General features: G+C 45.5%; 1 protein-coding gene across 2 annotated transcripts in view; it reads right to left on the minus strand.

The window, feature by feature from the left end:
- Nucleotides 1–16673, minus strand: part of nhsl2 (NHS-like 2) — a 271813-nt gene that overhangs the window by 18975 nt on the left and 236165 nt on the right. For both annotated transcript variants that reach the window (XM_067997035.1, XM_067997036.1), the window contains exons 3-5: nucleotides 13483–13616; nucleotides 11910–12105; nucleotides 8302–8433 (exon numbers count right to left, since the gene is read on the minus strand). In XM_067997035.1, the coding sequence (XP_067853136.1) occupies nucleotides 8302–8433; nucleotides 11910–12105; nucleotides 13483–13616 (462 nt within the window). The remainder of the gene's footprint in view (nucleotides 1–8301; nucleotides 8434–11909; nucleotides 12106–13482; nucleotides 13617–16673) is intronic.

The raw sequence follows: 16673 nt of genomic DNA on the forward strand, positions 1-16673 counted from the left end.
TTCCTAACTTTGTCCACCATGCGGCACTGCAGCAAGCCTTTCCTTGGAATGACAGACTTGGTAAAATGAGTACAGGTAAGTTTTCCCGATCTCCCTGTGGCAGAAATAACATTCCAAACACAACAAACCCCAGGTAGCACACTCTATGGGCTGTAAAGAAAGTGCAGTTTCTCCTCCTCTCCCATACTCTTTCTCTTCAACAACAACCACTTGCATTTACATGCTTTTAATGCAGTAAAATGTCCCAAGGCACTTCATAGAAGCGTTATCAGACAAAATTTGACACTGAGCCATGGAAGGAGATATTAGGATAGGTGGCCAAAAGCTTGGTCAAAGAGGTAGGTTTTAAGGAACGTCTTAAAGGAGGAGCGAGGTAGAGAGGCGGCGAGGTTTAGGAATGGGATTCCAGTGCTCGGGGCCCAGACAACTGAAGGCACGGCCACCAATGGTGGGCCGAAGGAAATCCCCCTCCATCCCCTCCTGTTACGTCCTTTCAGGAGATGAGCAGAGAAAATTGGCACCAAAAAGCAACAGAGAATTCAGTTGTATTACAAAGATATTCAACCTAGTTTAGACTCAGAAATATTATAATTACATTTTAAAGTAAAGTTATAATTGTTCTGAATTGTAACGTAATTCTGTACACGTACTGGTTCCTGATTTTGTATTTTGCAACTGCTGGACAGAGGCTGCTGGAAGCAGCCATTTTGTATAGAATTTTCCACTTTCTTTGGTGACATCATGATGCTACTGCAGGGAGGATCCTACATAAAATGTCTGCATCCAGGTCATCATTATGTCAAGTTTTATAAAGAATTTGATCATCTCTATCTGTGCTACCATACTCAACAAGTAGCATGTAAAGAGAAAGATTCACCCAATGTCTCAAGATGTAAAATGCTTTCAAAAACTGAAAGTCTTCCTACAAACCCACTTCACGTACAAATTGACCAAAAATAAAATTAGAAAAAGTGAAAAAATAATTTGCATTTGCTCCTGAACGAGGCTGTCTGTCCCATAAATTCTTTTCCATTTCAATGCAAAGCCTCGCAACACTGGTCAGTCATTTTATATGGGTAAAATTATGAAGATGTGTACCACAAGGAATAGTTGAGACAAATAGCATAGATGCATTTAAGGGGAAGCTAGATAAACACATGAGGGAGAAAGGAATAGAAGGGTATGTGGATAGGATTAGATGAAGAGGGGTGGGAGGAGGCTCGTGTGGAGCATAAACACCAGCATAGACCAGTTGGGCTGAATGGCCTGTTTCTGTGCTGTACATTCTATACAATTCTATGTTTCAGTGTAAATATTGGCAAATGACACGGGGTTCAAAATTACATTGTTTCTGCTACATTAGATTATTTTAACAAGGCCCTCACCCATTTCTGGGACCTCTCATGCCTTCTCCGAGCTCATCTTGACCATGAGACACACTTCCAGTTCCCACGACCCTATTCCTACTAAACTGCTGACCACCCAACTTCCCTTCCTGCCCCCCCCCCCCCCATGTTAATTGATATTGTAAACGGTTTCCTCTTCTCAGGACACTGTCCTCCTCCCTTTCAACTCTGCCATCATCACACCCCATCCTCAAAAAAAACACCTTTGACCCCTCTGTCCTTGCAATCTACCGCCCCTGCAATCTACCGCCCCATCTCCAACCTCCCTTTCCTCTCCAAAGTCCTTGAACATGCTATCAACTCCCAACTCCGTGCCTGATTATGCTCCTGTGAAGCGCCTTGAGTCGTTTTACTATGTTAAAGGTGCTCTATAAATGCAAGATGTTGTTGAAACGTACATGTAGAAATCACTGTGTCTATTGACACCACTGTGTTAGCCAATGAGTTGGAGGTGGGGTGAGATGACAGGACTTACAGCAAACTGTATGTAAAGAGTAACAAGCAGAGTCTATGTAAACAGAGTAGCAAACAGACTCTATGTAAACAGAGTAGCAAGCAGAGTCTATGTAAACAGAGTAGCAAACAGACTCTATGTAAGCAGAGTAGCAAACAGACTCTATGTAAGCAGAGTAGCAAACAGACTCTATGTAAACAGAGTAGCAAGCAGAGTCTATGTAAACAGAGTAGCAAACAGACTCTATGTAAGCAGAGTAGCAAACAGACTCGATGTAAGTAGAGTAGCAAACAGACTCTATGTAAGCAGAGTAGCAAACAGAGTCTATGTAAACAGAGTAGCAAGCAGAGTCTATTTAAACAGAGTAGCAAACACACTCTATGTAAACAGAGTAGCAAACAGACTCTATGTAAGTAGAGTAGCAAACAGACTCCATGTAAGCAGAGTAGCAAACAGAGTCTATGTAAACAGAGTAGCAAGCAGAGTCTATTTAAACAGAGTAGCAAACACACTCTATGTAAACAGAGTAGCAAACAGACTCTATGTAAGTAGAGTAGCAAACAGACTCCATGTAAGCAGAGTAGCAAACAGACTCTATGTAAGCAGAGTAGCAAACAGACTCCATGTAAGCAGAGTAGCAAACAGAGTCTATGTAAACAGAGTAGCAAGCAGAGTCTATTTAAACAGAGTAGCAAACACACTCTATGTAAACAGAGTAGCAAACACACTCTATGTAAACAGAGTAGCAAACAGATTCTATGTAAACAGAGTAGCAAATAGAGTCTGTGTAAACAGAGTAGCAAGGTCTATTTAAACAGCATAGCAAATAGAGTCTATTTGCTCAGCAAACAGAGTCTATTTAAACAGAGTCTCTATGAACTACAGCAAACAACTCTCATGACCAAAAGTCTCCTGCTAAAAGCTGAATTATTTCTCCAGCAAAATACAGTGAGTGCAGGATAGTCACATACAAATTATCTGTGTAAAACCAATCTAAGTCATTTACAGCAGTGCGGTCTCCAGGCATGATTGATGGGGGAATTACCCAATCATCTCTATTCTAGCTGGGACTTGTGATGTCACTATATGCAGCCTATAGAAATACCCACCAAACACAAGTGAGTGGAGATCCAGCAGCACCAATCTCCACTTATTTTTCTGCTCTGTTGCAAATGTTTATGGGGTGTAACAGGGACTAACACTGGCCCCACTGTTTCTGTTTGAAACTGTGTGAATTACTGTGGCGTTCCTGAATACCAGCCAGTTCAGATTATATCACTGTAATACATACCAGTCAACATTAGGTGGCAAAGCAGTACACCATCGGCACTTTGTGAAACTGTACTCAAAGTACTTATACTCAGAGTGGTTGAATGCAGGAAAAGATATTAAAGGCTGAGCAGATGCAGCAACATGAAAATGAAAAAATGTCTTCTAAAATCGTGAATGAGTATTTCACAGCTGGAGGAAGACCGCTGAGTGTTTCTATATGTGACAAATGATATCAAAGAAACAGGTATAAAGGGAAAAACAAACATAGGGAGAATAGAGAAACAGTGGGATAGAAATATTGTATTGGGTTGTCCTAGCAACACATCCTAATACTCTATTTGCTTTTGTTATAGCCTTGGTTCACTGGTCGTGAAGCTTTAGAGATGCATGTACTGTAACATCTCTGTAACCTCCTCCAGCCCTGCAACCCTCCGAGATCTCTCTGCTCCTCCAATTCTGGCCTCTTGCGCATCCCCATCGTTCCACCATCGGCGGCCGTGCCTTCAGCTGCCTAGGCCCGAAGCTCTGGAATTTCTTCCCTAAACCTGTCCACCTCCTTACCTCTCCTCCTTTAAGTTGCTCCTTAAAACCAACTCTTTGTCACCTGTCCTAATATCTCCTTATGTGGCAAATTTTGCTTGGTAACGCTGCTGTGATGCACCTTGGGATGTTTTACTACGTTAAAGGCGCTACATAAATGCAAGTTGTTGTTGTTGCTGCTGCTGCTGCGCCTAAGTCTTATCCCAGCCAACAGTCTTCAGCTTGGAATCCTGCCTTTATCTGTACTAAGTGACACCTGCTAGTTGTGGGCCTATCCCCCATTGCATCTAGGTCTGATTGTAGTTGGGTTTTCTCATCTATTATCCTAGCGCTCACACAAATCTTTGTATCATCTATGAAATTGCAGGCAGTTCCCCCAAAGCCTTCATCGAGATCATTAGTAAAGATTGTGAAGAGGAACAGTTGTAACACCAATCCCTGCGAGACTTCACCAGTAACCAGTCTCCAGGCAGAACCACTACCATTAATAACAACCTTCCGTCTACGAGGATTCAACCAATTCCTTATCCAACCCTAGATCTGAATGCCAATCCCACAGGACACTATCTTGTAAAGTAGCCTATTGCGTGACACCTTGTCAAAGACTTTTTGAAAATCCAGGTATACAATACCTGAGCTCCCTACAATCCACCGATCTAGTAACTCGGTAAGATATGACCTTGTTTTCCCGAAGCCATGTTGAGACTCTGCAATAACCTCTTCTCCGGCCATATGGTCATACAATGTATCTCTAATCAGCCCTTCTAGCAACTTGCCTATAACTGAATTCAAACTAATGGGCTTATCATTTCCTGCTTCTGACATGTTGCCTTTTTTGAAAATTGATACCATGTGAGCCTCTCTTCAGTACACAGCAGCAATCCCTGACACTAGCCAGCCGTTAAATACATAAGCAAGGGCTCATTGAGCACGGGTCCCCTTTTTTGAGCGTTCTCAGGTAACTGCCGTCCAGACAAGCAGCCTGATTTGTTTTGAGGCCCCTTATTTTTTCCAGGGTTAAATCTGTGTCCACTTTGACACTTGCAACTTTAGAGTAAACTGAAAGGTATTCCAGTTTTCTTCAATTCAAGTCCTCTGTCATCTTTTTAAATCAAGCCCTCTCGAAATTCGGAGATAGCATTACATTTTCGGCAACTTTGGTTTGGCAAATCAAGTTGAATCAGATCAAAGCTCTGCAGTCCTGCCACATCCAGTCGTGAATGGTGGTGGACAATTAAACAACTAACGGGAGGAGGAGGCTCTGCAAACATCCCCATTCTCAATGATGGCGGAGTCCAGCACGTGAGTGCAAAAGACAAGGCTGAAGCGTTTGCAACCATCTTCAGCCAGAAGTGCCGAGTGGATAATCCATCTCAGCCTCCTCCCGATATCCCCACCATCACGGAAGCCAGTCTTCGGCCAATTCGATTCACTCCACGTGATATCAAGAAACGGCTGAGTGCACTGGATACAGCAAAGGCTATGGGCCCCGACAACATCCCAGCTGTAGTGCTGAAGACCTGTGCTCCAGAACTAGCTGCGCCTCTAGCCAAGCTGTTCCAGTACAGCTACAACACTGGCATCCACCCGGCAATGTGGAAAATTGCCCAGGTATGTCCTGTCCACAAAAAGCAGGACAAATCCAATCCGGCCAATTACCGCCCCATCAGTCTACTCTCAATCATCAGCAAAGTGATGGAAGGTGTCGTCGACAGTGCTATCAAGCGGCACTTACTCACCAATAACCTGCTCACCGATGCTCAGTTTGGGTTCCGCCAGGACCACTCGGCTCCAGACCTCATTACAGCCTTGGTCCAAACATGGACAAAAGAGCTGAATTCCAGAGGTGAGGTGAGGTGAGAGTGACTGCCCTTGACATCAAGGCAGCATTTGACCGAGTGTGGCACCAAGGAGCCCTAGTAAAATTGAAGTCAATGGGAATCAGGGGGAAAACTCTCCAGTGGCTGGAGTCATACCTAGCACAAAGGAAGATGGTAGTGGTTGTTGGAGGCCAATCATCTCAGCCCCAGGGCATTGCTGCAAGAGTTCCTCAGGGCAGTGTCCTAGGCCCAACCATCTTCAGCTGCTTCATCAATGACCTTCCCTCCATCATAAGGTCAGAAATGGGGATGTTCGCTGATGACTGCACAGTGTTCAGTTCCATTCGCAACCCCTCAGATAATGAAGCAGTCCGAGCCTGCATGCAGCAAGACCTGGACAACATCCAGGCTTGGGCTCATAAGTGGCAAGTAACATTCGCGCCAGATAAGTGCCAGGCAATGACCATCTCCAACAAGAGAGAGTCTAACCACACGTTGACATTCAACGGCATTACCATCGCCGAATCCCCCACCATCAACATCCTGGGGGTCACCATTGACCAGAAACTTAACTGGACCAGCCATATAAATACTGTGGCTACGAGAGCTGGTCAGAGGCTGGGTATTCTGCGGCGAGTGACTCACCTCCTGACTCCACAAAGCCTTTCCACCATCTACAAGGCACAAGTCAGGAGTGTGATGGAATACTCTCCACTTGCCTGGATCAGTGCAGCGCCAACAACACTCAAGAAGCTCGACACCATCCAAGATAAAGCAGCCCGCTTGATTGGCACCCCATCCACCACCCTAAACATTCACTCCCTTCACCACCGGCGCACTGGGGCTGCAGTGTGCACCATCCACAGGATGCACTGCAGCAACTCGCCAAGGCTTCTTCGACAGCACCTCCCAAACCCGCGACCTCTACCACCTAGAAGGACAAGGGCAGCAGGCGCATGGGAACAACACCACCTGCACGTTCCCCTCCAAGTCACACACCATCCCGACTTGGAAATATATCGCCGTTCCTTCATTGTCGCTGGGTCAAAATCCTGGAACTCCCTTCCTAACAGCACTGTGGGAGAACCGTCACCACACGGACTGCAGCGGTTCAAGAAGACGGCTCACCACCACCTTCTCGAGGGCAATTAGGGATGGGCAATAAATGCCGGCCTTGCCAGCGACGCCCACATCCCGTGAACGAATAAAAAAAAACTTGTCTGTTCTCACCACAGACACAACCTGACCTGCTGAGTGTTTCCAGAACTTTCTGTTTTTGTTTTCGATTTCCAATCTATGCAGTATTTTTCTTTTTCTTGCTGTTTGTCCTCAGACGTGTACAAGCAGAAAATTCATGAAAATCAGCAATGAAATGTATGATAGTTCGTTAACCACTTTATCCACTAGATGGAGTGCTCGCCAATCTTAAACAGAGCTCAGAGTGGAGCCAATTTTAACACGGTAGCATGTTGAGTCACATTTCCAAGGATAGAAATTCTGTTTGTCGAAGTTCACATAAGAATGCTTAATGTGTTCATATTACATTCCTGTGTGTGTTATTTTTACACAGGTGTTAACGCATTAAAAATAAACAACTTAATGCCTTTGTGAAAATAGCATCAACGTAGCAGAAGTGTATTAAGCATTCATACATGAACTTCACCAATTGGAATTTGTACCCTATACGATGGTAAATAGACACAGTTACTGTCCAGCCACACTCACTGATTATTCTTACTGCACTTCTACAATGAATAAGCAAGAAGTGAGACATTTGACACCTGTAAGCCATTGTGTGACAACAGCAATGCTGGAGATGTTTGATCGAAGACACTCTGTTCTACTAACACAACTGAGAAAAGTTTTCTCCAATCCCTCCAAGCAAAGCTGATATTTCAGTCCAGGGTTTGTGGACAGTTAAAGTCTGTGAACTCAACCACTTCCTGGTATTCAAGTCATGGAGGCACCTTACTCGTCTTTCCTGTAGGCTTATGTTGGGTGCAATTCTGCCTCAAATGGTGGGATTTGTGGGCCAGAGGCTTTTGCCATTGATTTCCTGTCATTTGTATACATGTTCCATTCCGGGGGAGGCATAGCTCCAGTTCCATTGGTATTTAGTGAGTATTTGAGAGATTTGATAGAGGTATTCAAAATCATGAAGGGTCTAGACAGAGTAGATAGAGATAAACCATTCCCATTGGCGGAAGGGTCAAGAGCCAGAGGACTTAGATTTAAGGTGATTGGCAAAAGAGCCAAAGGTGTGAGGAAAAACTTTTTTACGCAGTAAGTGGTTAGGATCTGGAATGCACTGCCTGAGGGGGTGGTGGAGGCAGATTCAATCATGGCCTTCAAAAGGGAACTGGATAAGTACTTGAAAGGAAAAAAATTGCAGGACTACAGGGATAGGGCGGGGGAGTGGGACTAGCTAGATTGCTCTTGCATAGAGCTGGCATGGACTTGATGGGCCAAATGGCCTCCTTCCGTGCTGTAACCTTTCTATGATTCTATGATCCTATGATTTTAACTCTGGCATATCTGTGGCCCTCTATGCCAGAAGTACTCCACCTCTCGTCCCAAATAAAACTGCCGAATTTTGGATTCTATTTGAATTTTATAAAACCTAAAGACAGAAATTCCCAATTTCCTCACAATAGTGTCTTTCCTGTGGGTCCTGGTCCTTCACCTGGCACTTCCAGCAACGGAAAATGATTACCCACAAACTGAGCTGTATGAACATTAATCTCGACTCCTCAATGTACAGGAATGCAGCAAAAATAAAATAGGGATTTGATCAGAGAGGGGAGCTCACCTTGCTGAGGCTGAGCTGACTCGGGCAAGCCAGTGATTGTCCGCCTCCTCCTCAGGGTACTCTTTGGGTTCATCGCGGTCTCTGTGTTGAACAAAGAGTGGCGCATGCTCGCGTGCCGCTCAAAGGTCTCCCCTGAACAAAAGCAAAGATAAAAACAAGTGAATCTTCCTCAAAGCCATATTATTACAAATGAGGTGTATCTGGCATTGGTGTCCTTGCCTACTCTTAATTTTTCCCTTGCTTGTATTGAAGGAACTGATTCTTTCTGGGATGTGGGTGCTAAAAGCCTTCCTATACCTCCTACTCCTTTTCCTATACCTCTTCAAGTGGCCGTGCATCAGTAAATGTCAGCAGGCTATTTTTCCATGCGAGTTTGTTAATGATTGAAATGGACTCACTCGTTACAAAGAATAGCACTCTATGCTTCAGTTGGTAATTAAATGTTCGAATGTGGTACAGAATAGGAAAGGTCTCAGGGTTGAACCCAGTCAAGACACTGGTTGGGTTGCTACAGATAGTTTCAGCACTCCTAGTCTGGGGAGGGGGACAGATCAGCTGGGATTCCCATTCCTGTTTGCTATCCAGTAACATGAATGGAAAACTGGGTGAATACAAGATCAGCTGTGATGCCCTCCAAGGTTGGTCTACCTGCTGACACTGGGCTCACATATGAAGAATGGTCACTTGGGTGAGGTATCAGTGGGCCACTCAAACTCACTTAACATATGATCCTTACAGAGAAGACTTTCATCCCATCAGTCTGGTCTGCATTTGAACCCAGGTCCCAAAGATTAACTGTCAATGTCTAATTCATGGCTCCACCCAGTCCCCATAATTATATTTTACCTATCATGGATAGAACTCAGACAAAACAACATATTAAAAAAAAATGCAGTTTATTAACAAAACTCTTGTCATGCACCCAGTCAAGATCACAGCAAATATTATCAAAACTAATGTATTAGAAATGTGATTTCTTTCACAAATAAATATATTTATCATTGTTCAAGATCTGGAAGAAGTAAATATCATGGCGCATGGGTGTTTTTCAAAAGCAATGGCGCCTTCTTGATGGTTCAGTGAGTTTATCCAGTCAGTAGCTGGCCATACGGACCAGGAAGGTCCCCAGTCATTGTTGAGCTATGGTGTTAGGGGCACCATATCAGTCTCAATGCCTCCGGGTTAGGGAGGGCAAAATCAGCCGGGGTTCCTGCACCTTTCCAACCTGTGCTAGAAACTGTATGTGTGGACAAGGAGTGAAGCCAGACGAGGGTCAGCTGTGATGCCTCGTCTGTTCAAATAGCCTGCCAACAGTCAGTATGGTTTACACATGAAGAATAATCACGTGGGTGAAGCACTGGAGGTTGACTCGCACCTGTAGAACTGTACCCCGTCAAGGAGTCAACACCCTCAGATGGGGAGAAAATTGGGGAGAATAGATGAGCGAAAAGCAAAGGAAATACTGAGTACAAAGCAAAATATGTAGACTATTCACGAATGCCCAGATCTGTACAAACTGATGTACCGATTTCTTCCAGTAGGTGCCACCAGCATAATTAGAAATTCATGAAATTCCTGTTCCCTGAGCTCCACCTTGCACTGATTGACCCCGATCCCCCATCTCCACCTTGCACTGATTGACCCCGATCCCCCATCTCCACCTTGCACTGATTGACCCCGATCCCCCATCTCCACCTTGCACTGATTGACCCCGATCCCCCATCTCCACCTTGCACTGATTGACCCCGATCCCCCATCTCCACCTTGCACTGATTGACCCCGATCCCCCATCTCCACCTTGCACTGATTGACCCCGATCCCCCATCTCCACCTTGCACTGATTGACCCCGATCCCCCATCTCCACCTTGAACTGATTGACCCCGATCCCCCATCTCCACCTTGCACTGATTGACCCCGATCCCCCATCTCCACCTTGCACTGATTGACCCCGATCCCCCATCTCCACCTTGCACTGATTGACCCCGATCCCCCATCTCCACCTTGCACTGATTGACCCCGATCCCCCATCTCCATCTTGCACTGATTGACCCCGTTCCCCCATCTCCACCTTGCACTGATTGACCCCGATCCCCCATCTCCACCTTGCACTGATTGACCCCGATCCCCCATCTCCACCTTGCACTGATTGACCCCGATCCCCCATCTCCACCTTGCACTGATTGACCCCCGATCCCCCATCTCCACCTTGCACTGATTGACCCCGTTCCCCCATCTCCACCTTGCACTGATTGACCTCGTTCCCCCATCTCCACCTTGCACTGATTGACCCCGTTCCCCCATCTCCACCTTGCATTGATTGACCCCGATCCCCCATCTCCATCTTGCACTGATTGACCCCGTTCCCCCATCTCCACCTTGCATTGATTGACCCCGATCCCCCATCTCCACCTTGCACTGATTGACCCCGTTCCCCCATCTCCATCTTGCACTGATTGACCCCGTTCCCCCATCTCCACCTTGCATTGATTGACCCCGATCCCCCATCTCCATCTTGCACTGATTGACCCCGATCCCCCATCTCCACCTTGCACTGATTGACCCCGTTCCCCCATCTCCACCTTGCATTGATTGACCCCGATCCCCCATCTCCACCTTGCACTGATTGACCCCGATCCCCCATCTCCACCTTGCACTGATTGACCCCGATCCCCCATCTCCACCTTGCACTGATTGACCCCGATCCCCCATCTCCATCTTGCACTGATTGACCCCGTTCCCCCATCTCCACCTTGCACTGATTGGCCCCGATCCCCCATCTCCACCTTGCATTGATTGACCCCGATCCCCCATCTCCACCTTGCACTGATTGACCCCGATCCCCCATCTCCACCTTGCACTGATTGACCCCGATCCCCCATCTCCACCTTGCACTGAATGACCCCGATCCCCATCTCCATCTTGCACTGATTGACCCCGATCCCCCATCTCCACCTTGCACTGAATGACCCCGATCCCCATCTCCATCTTGCACTGATTGACCCCGATCCCCCATCTCCACCTTGCACTGATTGACCCCGATCCCCCATCTCCACCTTGCACTGAATGACCCCGATCCCCATCTCCATCTTGCACTGATTGACCCCGATCCCCCATCTCCACCTTGCACTGAATGACCCCGATCCCCATCTCCATCTTGCACTGATTGACCCCGATCCCCCATCTCCACCTTGCACTGATTGACCCCGATCCCCCATCTCCACCTTGCACTGATTGACCCCGATCCCCCATCTCCATCTTGCACTGATTGACCCCGATCCCCCATCTCCACCTTGCACTGATTGACCCCGATCCCCCATCTCCACCTTGCACTTATTGACCCCAATCCCCCATCTCCACCTTGCACTGATTGACCCCGATCCCCCATCTCCACCTTGCACTGATTGACCCCGATCCCCCATCTCCACCTTGCACTGATTGACCCTGAATCCCTGGCTCCACACTTGCACTGATTGATCTTATCTCCAGCCACAGTTGCAATGATCAACCCTGCTGCTCAGCTTCATTTTGCACTGTTTGACTCTGCCCCCACGCCCAGCCTCTACTAAGCAGTGTGTCTGTGACAAATGTAAAAGGGAATGCCTCATACCAGTCACATTGATGGGTACGAGATCCGCCTGAACAGTCCGTGTCTGGTGCCACCTCTTTTCCTCTGGTGTTGATTGCGGTACGGCCTGGATCCACCTGGGTGGTTTATCCGGTGTAGTTGGGGTGTTCAGAAATAATTCCTGTGGTCTTATACCAATGGTGGTTGTCTCATCCTCACTATTTGATCTTGTGGTTGGCTAACCCATCGAAACATACAAACCAGAGATAAAAATTATCTTTAATAAATGTTTTTAAAATTCAACACTGGTTCAAACAATTTCCAGTGTTTGATGAAGAGTTCTCAAAACACATTGCCAGGGTGAACCCTTGTAATGAATTGAGGTGATTACTTTTGTCTAGACCCTAACTGGCTGGTGTGGGGCATTTGAAAAGCTGCGGTGCCCATTGTCCAAACCAAATATGATCAAAATTACCAGGTGAAACCAGATTTTCCGATTCAATACTGGATGGGTGGTCACCCTAACTCCATGTTACCTCTGCATTGAGTGAGAAGCCAATTGGATCCAGACACTGACTGTCAGCAGACATACTGTGGGGGCCTCACCAACTCAAACCTGTCCTCACCCAACATCCACCAATCACAGTATCCAGTGGGAGTCATTTGGTAGCAATCAGATACAAGGAACATTGGCTGATTTTTTTTTTGCACTCCATATCCCTAAGATGCTGATGGCAATTGTAGTAACTCTACTGCAAGCCCAGCTGTGGTCAGCTACTTCAGCACAGACTTTATATTACTGAACTACTTCACCACGCTGGGCACTGGTTCAAAGCAGCACTTGTAGGCTCTGGAAGCAGGTTAGTTGCCCAGCCTCTGGGCCAGTGATATAACCTTGGACGATCAGTGAGCAAAATAAGAGGAACATCAGAGGATTAAAAAGAAACAACAGCAGCAATCTCTGCTATATTGTCTCACTAAAGATAAAAAAACATTTCCACTGCTACTTATAGTCAAATCGAAAAAACTACTTTACACACAGGTTTGTGATTTTGCCATAAATAGCAAACTGCAAAATTATTTCTCCAGTATAATCTGATATACACTGAAACAAGCACCTATCATATACACTGAGATAAGCACTCTGACACCTACCAAATTCCTCTTTACTTTCTGTGAAGTTCCCTTTTTTCTCTCAATGTTTTTCTCTTCTCCTCTAAGTTGAAGTTGCCATTTTGCTGGGTGTGGTTCCACAAGCACAAGGCACCTTTGGTTCCCCACCCAGATGGCATTTTAGTCATCGAGCCCAGACAGTGACTGTCAGCAGACTATTTGTTTGTAGGAGGCATCAGAACCCAGCACAATCTTGTCCTCATAAATATCCACACAAACACATGCAGACATTTTCAAGCAGGAGTCATTAGACAGCAATCAGCCTGATTGTCTTCCCCTAGCTGGCTCAGAGCAAAACCAAGAGAGAGTTGCTCCATCAGTATCTTTATATGTAAAAATCTTGCAGCTTTGTGATATGTTGTATTTTACACACTCCTCAATAAGAGGTGCTGTATTTTATAATCTCAGTAATACACCATATAGTACTTTAAGGGCATCTTACCATCAATACAAATTCCATCCGTTTCTCCCCCTTTCTGGGACAGCTGTCAGGAATGGCCTCTCTGTTGAGAGCTGGTTTGTGTCCGAAGGTATTTGCAGCCCCTTCGTTCTCTATGGTCGGTTCACCAAACCCTTCTGAAAGAAAGAGGCACATTTTAACATGTTGGAGTATTTCAGGGAGGGACTGGGGTGGGGAGGAGCTGGAACAGATTGTTATTATTTGAGATTCCAAACAGTTCAAAGTTTAAGAGTCAGTCTTTCTGAATCGGTCTCTGCTGTTGGTGTCACAATAATGATTTCATTCCTGACTGTCTAAAGGTTGCTAGTTGTCTGAGTGACAATGCAAACGGAACACTGATGAAGGCTGGTTGCTTAGCAATGATGAAGTTAGGAGACAATAGCTCACGACTCGAGCAAACAAAACCTTATGTACTCTCCAGTGGTCTCGGGCAGCCCAACCACTCCCCATTTGCAGACACTCTGTAAGTACACCCATCCCTCAAAATCAGATCACCTTCTGTAATACTGTGTTTGCAACAGAGTTCCTACGTTAAATGGTTAAAATAATGTTTCTTGAAGCTCCAATTATCTTTTTTAAAAACTTGAAAACCACTGAAAATAGTCACACCGAACTTCAGTTGGCTGGAATCACAAATCAGCTACTGTTGGCTACTGTTTAGGAGAGAGGGGCATAATTAACATCTCCAAACTTCTTCAGTGTTGTTGCGACTGCACTCATCCAGCCAAGTGGTGAGTATTCCATCACACTCCTGACCTGAGCCTTCTAGCTACTGGAGAGGCTTTGAGGGGTGAGGAGGTGAGGCACTTTTCACAACCTGTGACCACTTGCTCGTGTGACCACAGTGTTGATATGGCTGGTCCAGTTCATCTGGTCAGTGGTGAGCCCAAAATGTTGATGGTGGGGGACTTGGCAAGACATAGAATGTCAAAATGTGCTGTTGGTTTCTGAGAGTCCCAGTTATAGGTGTTTAGTTAGTGTTTGTTCCCAAAGAAGTTACAAGGGTGGATTTTGCTGGGTCCCCAAATAGCACCAGAAAAACAGGAACATTTTGTGTTAATCCTTTCCCCCCATTCTGTTCCTGAATAGCACTGCCCCCTGAATTTCCTGTATTGTTTTTCAGGTAGATGCACTGACTGGGTCTAAAGGGTTGGCAGCAATTAAAATTACAAATAAATGAATGTTGGAGGCTTCTGCACAAAGATTTCCTGTAATCGTGCCAGTGTAGATCAGAGGCAGACTGCTCCCTTAAAAATCTGCCACTATTGCTTCCAGAGCTGCCATTTAGGTGTTCTTTGTCACAAAGATTAACAGATTATTTGATCACTTGTCTCATTGCTGTTTGTGAGACCTTGCTGTGCGTAAATTGGCTGCCACATTTCCCTACATTAGTACATGACTATCCTTCAAAATGTACTTCATTGACTCTGAAGCATTTTGGTATGTCCTGAAGTCGTGAGAGGTGCTACATAAGTGCAAGCTCTATTTTTAATTCCTTTCTTTTGAGGGACAGGCTGGTATTGCCAAGAAAGGTCTTTGGGGTGAAATTCATCTCAGGCGGTAACGCAAAACAGATGATAGAGTAATCAGCCGCCCATTTTACATTCCGCCTGATTTTCTTCTCCATTGACTTCAACACCTACCAGAGAACCAGTAAGACATGAAAGGGGAATGGAACATGAAAAGCAAGGAGAAGAGCAGATACATTCAAGACAAAGTTTCAGCTAACAATACATTTAAAAAATCTACAACAAACCAACCCTCCAGGATTGTCCTCGAGTGTCCAGGAATTGAAGATTAATCTCCAGGACACTGCTGCGAGCAGCCCAGGAGAAAAATCAATGGGGTATTAAAAAGAAAAGTGTGCTTTTTTTCATTTTCTTTGAACACTTTTGTTTATTAGTTATAAAAATATTGAAGATGGGAAAAATGGTTGTTTTGACTGATTGTCAAGAATCATCCAATCAGCTTTCCAATTGGCATGGGAGGCGGTGCTCTGTGAGGATGGGCACGTTGGGTGTCCAATAGCGGGAGAATGGGGGCAGGGCAGTTGAAAGTAGGCGGTCATATGATGAAACCTCCAGGAATGTGTGCAACCGAAGTTGGCAACCCTCAACACTTCAGGGAGCAATACATTTAAACACTCTAAACGATGCAGGAACAGCTTTTGGCTTCACAAACCTTCTTCCACAAACTGCAGCATATCAAAAAACCAAAGATCCATAACAGATTCTTGCTTGGGCCTCCTAGTACACCAGCCCCTTTAATGAGCCTCCTGCCTTTAAGGTCAGAAGAGCACCTGGACTTCCTTTCCCTCTGGGCCTTCCACTAATTGTGTGCTTCCAAGAGTGCCTGATGTCCACTTACTGCATTACAATGAAGGTCCACAGGAAGATCGCATGCAATTTCAGCCTGGCTGAAGGAATGTACTTCTATTGCACTCCACACAAAATGTCCCCTCACAGCAACTGCCCAGGAAAATCTACCCTTTATATATTTCAAATACGCTGCTAAAATGTCGCTTTTAAAAGCTTTTTATTTTCCTCTAAAGGCACTTTCTGGGGCATGCCTGAATCTTATCTTGTATGCAGATTTATTTTCTTCAATGCTGGTTGCAGTTTTTTTTTGTGGGGGAAGATAAGGTGGGTGTTCCCTCGTGTGAGTGCATTAATTAGCTTTATTTGTTAATTCCTATCACTGCACTAGTGGAATTGCCACGATTTGGAAATAAAATAGGAAGTGGGGTTGGACTGAGCTTCTCTGTGTTACTTAATTTAAAAAATAGGCTAAGATTCACACTCAGTAGAATCCAGAATGCTTATAAATGTAGCAAATCAGGTGGCAAAAATCAAATGTTGTGGAGGGGGCACTCCCCCATAAGAAATAATTTTGTCTTCAGAACTCACACCCCCTTCAATAATTTCAAAATCACTACTGCTGTTAAAAGTGCTTTTGTGTATTGTAATAAAAGTGGTGGAATGTCAGGTTTACCTGCAGTGCAGGTTAATGTCAAGCCTATGTTCCATTGCACCTCCTTGGCCCTCATACTTGCGGGGAGGGTGCGGGGAAACGCAGGGAAAATCCAGCAAGGCCGGGGACACGGAGGTGCTGCTAAATTTATTGGCAGTGCCTCATTATAATTTTTTTTCTTCCGTTTCCCACCCGGCCAAATT

This window comes from Heptranchias perlo, chromosome 15, assembly GCF_035084215.1.
Source record: "Heptranchias perlo isolate sHepPer1 chromosome 15, sHepPer1.hap1, whole genome shotgun sequence".
NCBI lineage: Eukaryota > Metazoa > Chordata > Chondrichthyes > Hexanchiformes > Hexanchidae > Heptranchias > Heptranchias perlo.